This window comes from Arabidopsis lyrata, assembly GCF_000004255.2.
Source record: "Arabidopsis lyrata subsp. lyrata unplaced genomic scaffold ARALYscaffold_8, whole genome shotgun sequence".
In the NCBI taxonomy this organism is placed as follows: domain Eukaryota; kingdom Viridiplantae; phylum Streptophyta; class Magnoliopsida; order Brassicales; family Brassicaceae; genus Arabidopsis; species Arabidopsis lyrata.
In genome coordinates, this window is record NW_003302548.1 from 11554411 (window position 1) to 11563712 (window position 9302).

A 9302-nucleotide genomic window follows, 5' to 3' on the forward strand; every position below is an offset into this window, starting at 1 on the left:
GAGGACCGCCTACCAAAGGGTGCTCTGGGGCCTGATGGCATGTCTGCAATGTTTTTTCAGCACTACTGGTCAATTGTTGGTCCTCAGGTGATTTGTGAAGTTCAATTGTTTTTTGCTGAAGGTATTATACCGGTTGAATGGAACTATACACATCTATGTTTGATCCCAAAGACGCTCTACTCTACAGAAATGGTAAATCTCAGGCCTATTAGTCTCTGTTCTGTTCTTTACAAAGTCATCTCTAAGATTTTGGTGAAGAGACTCCAGCCTTTGCTGCCTGATATTGTCTCAGATACTCAATCTACCTTTGTATCTGAAAGACTCATCACTGACAACATTCTGGTGGCTCATGAGTTGGTCCATAGCTTGAAGGTTCATCCCCGCATGGCTTCAGAGTTTATGGCTGTCAAATCGGATATGTCAAAGGCGTACGACAGAGTTGAATGGAGTTATCTGAGATCTCTTTTATTGGCTTTGGGTTTCCATCATAAATGGGTGAACTGGATTATGATTTGTGTATCCTCAGTGACATATTCTGTCTTGATTAATGATAATCCTTTTGGGATGATAACTCCTCAGAGAGGTTTGAGACAAGGTGACCCTCTTTCACCCTTTCTTTTTGTACTCTGCACTGAAGGTCTTACCCACCTTCTCAACAAGGCTCAGGATGATGGATCTTTGGAAGGTATGAAATTCTCGGTTGAGGGTCCAATGATTCACCACTTGCTATTTGCTGATGACAGCCTATTTTTATGTAAAGCCTCTCTTGATCAGAGCTTGATTCTGCAAAATATTCTGAAGATATATGGCAATGCTACAGGCCAAACCATTAATTTGAACAAATCTTCAATTACTTTTGGTGCCAAGATTGATGTTCAGGTCAAGGGTTGCATTCAAAACTGTTTGGGGATCAAGCCTAAGTAGGCGCTGGAACCTACTTAGGCTTGCATGAGTGCTTCAGTGGCTCAAAGATTGATATGCTCAATTACCTTAAAGACAGGTTAAAATCTAAGCTATCAGGTTGGTACAATAGGTGTCTTTCTCAAGGTGGAAAGGAAGTGCTTCTTAAGTCTGTTGCTTTAGCCATGCCTGTTTTCGCAATGTCTTGTTTCAAATTGCCCAAAACGACATGTGATAATCTGGAAAGTGCTATGGCTTCTTTTTGGTGGAATTCTGGAGAGCATTCAAGTAAGATACATTGGCAAAGTTGGGAGAGATTATGTCTTCCCAAAGACTGTGGAGGTTTGGGATTTAGGGACATCCAATCCTTTAACCAAGCTCTCTTAGCAAAACAGGCTTGGAGATTGCTTCAAGAGCCTGATTGCCTTCTCTCTAGGCTGATGAAAAGTAGGTACTATGTTGATAATTTGTTTCTTGATGCTGCTATGAGTCAAAGACCTTCTTTTGCCTGGAGAAGTGTTTTATTTGGCAGAGAGCTTTTGTTGAAAGGGATGATCAAGAAGGTGGGTAATGGAGAGTCTATCAAAGTTTGGAGGGACATGTGGATTGATGATAATGGGTATAGAGCTCCCTGGAGAAAGAATGGTTTTTTTGACTTAAACTTGAAAGTCAGTTATTTAATTGACAGAGAATCTGGATTCTGGGATTCAGAGATTTTGAATGACCTTTTCTTGCCTCAGGATATTCTCATTATTAAAGCTATTAAACCAGCACTTTCTCAGGAGGATTTCTACACTTGGCGTTATAACAAAAGTGGTGACTTCTCTGTCACTTCTGCCTATTGGCTCGCAGATCAAGCCAAATCTTTGCAGATTAGGGGTGAGGCGTGTGTTATGCCTTCTACGCTTCCTCTAAAAAGCCTTGTATGGAAGCTTCAGACTGATCCAAAGATCAAGATTTTCTTATGGAAAGTTCTTAGTGGGGTGCTGCCTGTGGCTCTAAATCTAAATTCAAGAGGTATGAGAGTTGATGTAGCTTATCAGGTTTGTGGTGAAGAGGATGAGTCTACCAATCACACTCTGTTCCTTTGTCCTCTTGCTAGACAGATTTGGGCTTTATCTGAGTTTCCTTCCCCTAAAGAAGGCTTCATGAATGGCTCCCTCTTTTCCAATATCTTTCATCTTCTGGAGAATAAAGATAATAAGAATTGGCCTCCTAATCTTAGAAAGAGCTTTCCTTGGATTCTGTGGAGGATTTGGACTAACAGAAATTCGATGAATTTTGATGGTCGTGTTTTTTCTGCCTTGGAATCGGTGGAAAAAATAAAAGAAGATGTGTTTGAATGGTTTGATGCTCAATGTGTGGAGAGTCTGGAAGAAGAGTTGTCCTCCTCGGTTCCTGCTGCAGTTCCGGCTTTGACTGGAAGGATTTGGATTAAACCGCAGGTGAACTGGGTTAAGTGTAACATTGGTGCGGTTTGGTCTAAAAGAAACCTTGTGGCTGGTGGGGCTTGGGTTCTTAGAGATAATTTGGGGAAGGTCTTGTTTCATAGCAGAAGATCCTTTGCAAGAATCTCAAGCAAGAGTGATGCTATGCTTAGATGCATCCTCTGGTCTATGGAAAGTATGGCGAGTCATAGGGTGGATAAGGTTGTCTTTTCCTTTCAAGATAAGGCCCTTGTTGAAGCGATAAACAGACCTAAGGCCTGGCCTTCTTTTAAAGCGCAATCCTCTGCTTTAAATAGTTTCCTTAGGCATTTTGTGGAGTGGAAAGTGGAGCTGGAATTTGCGGCTGCAAACAGAGGAGCAAACCTAATTGCTCAAAGTGTTACTGGAGATCTGAGAAACCAATCATATGTTGCTGCAGGGCATCCGGTTTGGCTTTCAAAGGTTTTTGGTGATGAACAAGGTTTGTCCTCTGTTTGAGTATTGGCTTTTGGTGTTTGATGCTCAGTGTTTGAGATCATTCTTTTGGTTGAATGAGTTTGTTGGTACAATTTGGTACTATTGGCTATTCCTCTTGTAGGCTTTGCTCATTCTTTTGTTTAGCCCTCTCTGGATATTTGTAGAGTAGGTGCTAGTTAGATCTTTGGTGACCAGTTCTCCTGGTATAAGATCTTTTGTAATAGTTTCTTGGCCTTTTGATGGTTTCTAATATATACTCAGATGACAAAAAAAAAAAAAAGTATTGGAGAGAAGAGAAGAGAGTCAGAAAAAGTCAAAAAGATTCTTTTGAAAGACGGGTAACTTCAAAGTTCTAGTAATTATTGCATTTTCATATACGCTCTGTTCCATGGATTCACTAAATCTTATTTGAATACAAAACTCGTATATCAAATTTAATATCGCAACTATAGGTAAGAATGGTTTTTTTGCCAAAAATACCTCCAAAGTTTTTAGTTTTGCAAAATCTACCCTCCCAATCCCAAAAGTACATGACAATTGACAACTACCCAACCAACGAAAAAGCTGCAATACATATACAAGCCTCGGTTATATCGATTATCCAAACATGTTGACATGTTGTTTATTAAAGACAAAAAACAAAGAGTATTGTTTATAAGTTGCATGGAAAACGAAAAAATTGTAGAAATTTTTACTCTGATCTAAAGATGGAGGGATAAATCACGAAAAAAATAGAGAGAATTATGGTTTATGTGTTTGGAGATTTCTCATAACTTGGCTTTAAAAAATTTGCAATAAAAGCTTATTAGGGTTAGATTGAGACGTTAGACTCGATCATCTGGTTTAAGTTGGAGTAAAAATTCTTGAGTTGTAAAGAGAAAAAGATCATGAACAAAAAACGAATCGATAATGTTTCGCAATTGGAAAATATTAGTTTCAATCAACCAAAAAAGAGTAGATGCTACGGAAAAAAAGAGCCGTATGCAAAAACTAAAAAGATTTTGACAATAAACTAACTTTCACAATCTTTATTAACATATTTTTTTTTCACGTTTCGATAATTTCATTATAGTCTATTTTAACTTAAATATAATCAATACAAAATTCCATCTATTTTTATGTGGTAGAAGCAACTAGTCCAAATAAGATGATTATACCTTAGGAGTGCTTCACAAAAAAAATCAAACCCACTATTTGTAACAAATGTCGTTCTCTATAGAGAAACAACACAACATAAAATTTGTAAAACCACATTGAGAAAAGGTGTGTCTTACTGTTTTTTCCGTTGGTGGTTAGTTAATTGTCTTTCAATCTTTTGGAATGTAAACGGTAAACTTTTGCAAAAAAGGACATTACAAGGATTTGTATTGCAAAAAACACACATAAATAGTTACTTTGAAAAAAGTAAAAATGGTTGCAGAGTATTATTATTACTCAATAGGCCCTAGCTCAGTCACACAGGTACACATCCATAATAGTGCCCCATTAACTTCTTTCACTCTCTTATTGTGTGTGAACAGTGACAGAGAAAGAGAGAGCTTTGCAGAAACAAAAAAAAAAATGCAGAACTTTTGGTTTACCATGTTCTTCTTCCTGCTAACATGCGCACCACCGTCTCCTTTATCCTACGCATCCGCTGTAACTCTCAGCCGTCGTCTCCTCTACGACTACGAATCACCTCTTCCTCTTCCTCTATCTCCCATTAGCCCTCCTTTCTTCCCTCTTGAATCCTCTCCTCCTTCTCCTCCTCCACCTCTTCCTCCTACTCCTCCGACCACTTTCGCCGTCTTTCCTACTTTTCCGGCTAACATCTCCGCCTTAGTCCTCCCTCGCTCCTCTAAACCACACCACACTTCACCTACACTTCTCCTCCCAGCTCTCTCCGCCGTTCTTGCCGTCGCTACAGTCATAGGCTTGGCTTTGTTTCTCTACGGCCGCCACCAAGGGCAAAACCGTCATTTCAAGAACTCTCCTTGTCGTAGTAGCAACACAAGCAGCAGCTATGATGATGAACAGAGTCACATTACTACTAACTTCAATATGGCTGCTACTACTTCTCCTTCAGAAGTTTTCTACATCAATACCGAGGAATCTGACCATATTCGAACCGGAGGAGGAACTTGTTTCTTGAAGCAAGACTCGCCGGAGATACGACCATTACCACCATTACCTCCTCGTAGCTTCCACCACAACAACTATGAAACAGAAGTAAACGAAGAAGACGAAGAAGAAGAAGAAGATGCGTTCTTTTCACCAATGGCTTCTCTCCCTGGTTCTCAGAACTCAAGCCCATCTCATTCCTGCTCTTCCTCCTGCTCCGGTTGGGTTTCTCCAGCTAGGTCATTCTCTATCACCATGTCTCCACCAAACCCTAGATACTCAGACGCCACTAACCTTCAGTCTCCGTCACCGGAGAGACTAAGAGTAAGAAAGAACTATAACGGAAACGGGTCGTCGTCTTTAAGAATGTTTAGCTTTTGGAATCAAAACATGGGATTTGGGTTTCCTCGTATCTCCTCTGCTTCTACTTCACCAGACAGAGGATTCATAAGAACACCACTTTCTTCTCTCTACTCTTCAGTTTCTACTTCTCCTGATGGGTTATTCCGGAAGTTTCTCGATAGTTCGCCGCCGATTTGGAATGACTTTAGTCGGAATGTGAAGTCTGTTTTGCTCTCTCATACTGCGTCATCAAGAAGAGATTTTGTTATCAACATTGGTGAATCTTCTTCTCAACAGAGCAAAGTAGTAACAGTTCCTGCTCTTCCTCCTCCGACCAGACCACCTCCTCTTGTTCCACCGTCTCAACCTTTTATGGTTCAAAATGAAGTAAAAAAGCTATCTTTTTCCGACCAACCTCCCAAACAGCTGCCTTGGGATCGTCTTAGATCGAGCTCTTTCAAGTAAGAGAAGCGAAAGTTTTCTTCTTTCTCTTCTTTTTTTTTTTTTGTTGATAAGACTTTAATGAAGTTTGATTTGTCTGATTGTGTGGTAGATTGAGCAAAGAGATGGTAGAGACTATGTTCATTGCAAACTCGTCAAATCCAAGAGATCTTCCGATTCTAAGTCAAGAAAGCAAAGTTTTAGATCCAAGAAAGGCTCAGAATATTGCTACTCTGCTTCAACTACTTAACTTAAGCACTAAGGATGTTTGTCAAGCTCTTCTTGATGGTAAATAATCTTAATTCATTGCCATTTGTTTTTGTTTTGTAATGCTATTGATTCATGTTCTTTGAGTTATTGATTTAGGTGACTGTGATGCACTTGGAGCTGAACTTCTTGAGTGTTTATCAAGATTGGCACCTAGTAAAGAAGAAGAGAGGAAGTTGAAGAGCTATAGTGATGATTCAGAGATTGGTCCAGCTGAGAGGTTTCTTAAGGAATTGCTTCATGTGCCTTTTGCGTTTAAACGGGTTGATGCATTGCTCTTTGTGGCTAATTTCCAGACCGAGATCAAACGTCTCAGAAAATCCTTCAGTGTTGTTCAGGTAATGCTGAAGATTGCGGATTTACATATATGTCTGATGTTGTAATCTTTATGTCTCATAAGCTTATCTGCTTTTGTAGACTGCTTGTGAAGAACTAAGGAATAGTAGAATGTTTTCGATACTTCTGATAGCTATTCTGAAGACAGGAAGCAAGATGAATGTTAGAACAAACTGGTGCGGTGATGCTCATGCTTCCAAACTCGACATGCTCCTCAAGCTCGTTGAGGTCAAGGGATTAGATGGAAGAAGCAGTCTCTTGCATTTCGTTGTTCAGGAAATGATTAAATCAGATGGCAGTATGAGAGCTTTAGAAGGCATCAGAAACCTGAATTCAGAACTGAGCAATGTCAAGAAATCGGTAGACATTGAGTATGGTGTACTAAGAAGCGATGTCTGGAAGCTTTGTCAAGGACTTAAGAACGTCGAAGAGCTTTTGCTAGTTAGCGAGGAGAGTGGAGATCAATGGCTGAAGTTCAGGGAGAGGATGACTCGATTCTTGAAAGCCGCTGCAGAGGAGATTGTGAAGATTAAAATACGAGAAAGTTCAACGCTCTCTGCATTGGAAGAGGTCACAGAGCAATTCCATGGAGATTCTTCCAAGGAAGGTCACACAATGAGGATCTTCATGATTGTGAGAGACTTCCTGTCTGTGCTAGACCAAGTGTGTAAGGAAATGGGAGACTGATCCCATTGTAAGATTTTTAATGTAATGATTAGGAACGTATCTCTAGTTTCAGTGTCTGTAACCGGTATGACTAACACCTATCTGGATAATTCTGTATGAGTTTTTGGAAGACAATTCATTAGGTTTTGATGCTATAACTTAGATTCTAGTTTTGATGCTTTAACATGTTTCCCTTACGACATGCACAAATCAACGAGTTGCAAAAGTAAAGCCAAATCTTCGGTTATATTAGCATTTTGTTTAGAGATAGTATCTATACAGATTGCTAATATAACCAAAGATTTGGCTTTACTTTTAGATGCATCTACATTTCTAGTTAATTTGTGGTCAAAGGATAGGACCTGATCATGATCTTGACTCGGTTGAGTCTTGTTAATGTAGATGCATCTAAACAATACCGCAAATTAACTATCCTCTGACCACAAAAGTAATGCACGATCTTGACTCTGTTGAGTCTTGCGCATCTACATTTCTAGTTAATTTGTGGTCAGAGGATAGGACCTGATCAGCCAAGTCTTTTATAACACAGAAACACTATAGTTATTACCACATAATTATGTCTTCACTTATTATTTGCTCGAGTTCAAAGCTTCTGCATCCATGCGCTCGAGGATATGACGAGCTTCTTCCTCTGTGGCAGGAACTACGTTTCGAAGCTTAAACCCATTGTTTCTGGCCTTTGCCTCGGGTCGTACAGTGAACTTGAAGTAGAATGTATTTGAAACCTACATCATATGTAACAGAGAAAGAGATTTCAAATTGACATAATGAGCTTCAAATTCGATACGGTTAGAGAAAATTGGCATGAAGATGTATCTCTTCTAAAGAATCAGTAAGCAAGTTCAACTTGAAACCATTATTTAAAAGAGCTTCCATCATCAAGTTTAGGATTTTACCTCACTGGAACGAATCTCTGGGCTTGTAACATGGGCAACAACTTCGATATTGATGAGCGGACAATCTAGTTTATCCAGTTGAGTGTAAAGAACACATGATTTGAAACGTAAGAAATCACCAACATCCACCTGTCATGCAAGTCCATTCAGCATTAGTTATATACAGAAGACGGACATAAACAAGAAGAGGATAGTAAGCAGTGATTTGGATACAGACCGGTCTTAGGAAATCGACGTGATCAACTTCTAAGAAGTAAGGCACTAGACCCGCAAACGTATAAGCTGTGGAGAAGGCCAACTCAAATGCTCTATGCATCAAAAATCCTCCAAAGATCCTCCCATGGATGTTCCTCTGCTGCGGTTGGCATATCAGCGAATTCTCAAGACGGGTATCTTTAAGAAGAATGCTGTTTCTGTCAGCAAGAGCTGGCATATCAGAGAAGATCCTTCCTTCAGCCAACCAAGCCTTGAGCTTCTTACACTCTCCGTGATCAAATTCCCTTCTGTCACCTCCTCTCTTCTTCTTCCTCAAGTTATTCCTAGCTTCAGCTTCCTCAAATAAAAGCTTTTCGACCTCGGTTTCAGGAGAAAGCCGGTTAATAGGAGCAGCTTTACCAGTCTTAGAGTCACGCGCCACAAAAATGAATTAGCAGTTAAAGCAACCGAATCCGAAGAAGCCTTGACATCTTCTGAAAACAACAACAACAACAAAACATAAGCAACTGTTTTATAGTTCAGGATACATGCTTGTAAGTTATACACATACTCAATTCGGATTGCATAACTTCGAGTTGAATCTCGATAGAAGAACGACCAACCCAAATGACAGAAGCAACAATCTTGAGATCAATGTCGACACAAATCGGCTTCTTCAATACAATCTTATGAACAGAAGCTGTAACAAGCAAGAGTGGCCTCGTTGTACTATCATCATCAGAACAATGCTGAATCACAATGTACACACACATTCAAATTGTGGTACATAACACCAAATACACAACAGAGTAAAAATAAATCACAGAATCATAAGAAAGTATCAAACTTTAGGACTCAATTGGGCAAATCAAGATACCTTAACGGAGATAGTTCCAGCTAAAGCATCGAGATCTTCGAGCAAGATCCCGATACGGACCTCGTTCCATGGATCTCTGTATTGTTCCCGGAGAATGAAATCAGAGGAGAAAGGGTAGAAAATGGTGGTACGGCTATGAGAAGGTGTTCTGGTGAGAAGCTGACTCTGTGGTGGAGCGTCTTTAGGAGGATCAAGAAGTGATTCAAAGATTTTGGATCTGGCTTCCCATAAAGCTGTGGTGACCGGTGAGTGGTACATACCAGGCCATAAACTCAGAGGCTTCTTGGTTGAGTCACAAGGAGAGGATGGTGAAGCGAAGGTGGAGACGACGGAGATGGGTCTTGGGGAATTCATGGT

The 9302-nt window shown here is 40.0% G+C and overlaps 2 protein-coding genes across 2 annotated transcripts in view; one reads left to right on the plus strand and one right to left on the minus strand.

The window, feature by feature from the left end:
• The first annotated feature begins 4249 nt into the window (after nucleotides 1-4249).
• On the plus strand, nucleotides 4250-7125 carry LOC9299967 (formin-like protein 9). The gene is made up of 4 exons (XM_021016038.1): nucleotides 4250-5707; nucleotides 5800-5975; nucleotides 6054-6292; nucleotides 6372-7125. Exons 1-4 carry the CDS (start codon nucleotides 4365-4367, stop codon nucleotides 6975-6977), a joined length of 2364 nt encoding a protein of 787 aa, XP_020871697.1. The 5' UTR covers nucleotides 4250-4364; the 3' UTR covers nucleotides 6978-7125.
• Nucleotides 7126-7293: 168 nt separating this feature from the next.
• Nucleotides 7294-9302, minus strand: part of LOC9299968 (acyl-coenzyme A thioesterase 9, mitochondrial) — a 3731-nt gene continuing 1722 nt past the window's right edge. The window contains 6 exon segments of the mRNA XM_021016040.1: nucleotides 7294-7702; nucleotides 7874-8002; nucleotides 8091-8521; nucleotides 8524-8562; nucleotides 8640-8817; nucleotides 8946-9302. Of these exon segments, the coding sequence (XP_020871699.1) occupies nucleotides 7547-7702; nucleotides 7874-8002; nucleotides 8091-8521; nucleotides 8524-8562; nucleotides 8640-8817; nucleotides 8946-9302 (1290 nt within the window). The 3' untranslated portion in view covers nucleotides 7294-7546.

What these genes read in the sequence shown, in the direction of transcription:
- LOC9299967 (XM_021016038.1), top strand. Translation starts at nt 4,365, where the DNA reads ATGCAGAACTTTTGGTTTACCATGTTCTTCTTCCTGCTAACATGCGCA. An exon ending in CTTAGATCGAGCTCTTTCAA is followed by an intron (nt 5,708 to 5,799) that starts GTAAGAGAAGCG and finishes ATTGTGTGGTAG; the next exon opens with ATTGAGCAAAGAGATGGTAG. An exon ending in AATCCTTCAGTGTTGTTCAG is followed by an intron (nt 6,293 to 6,371) that starts GTAATGCTGAAG and finishes CTGCTTTTGTAG; the next exon opens with ACTGCTTGTGAAGAACTAAG.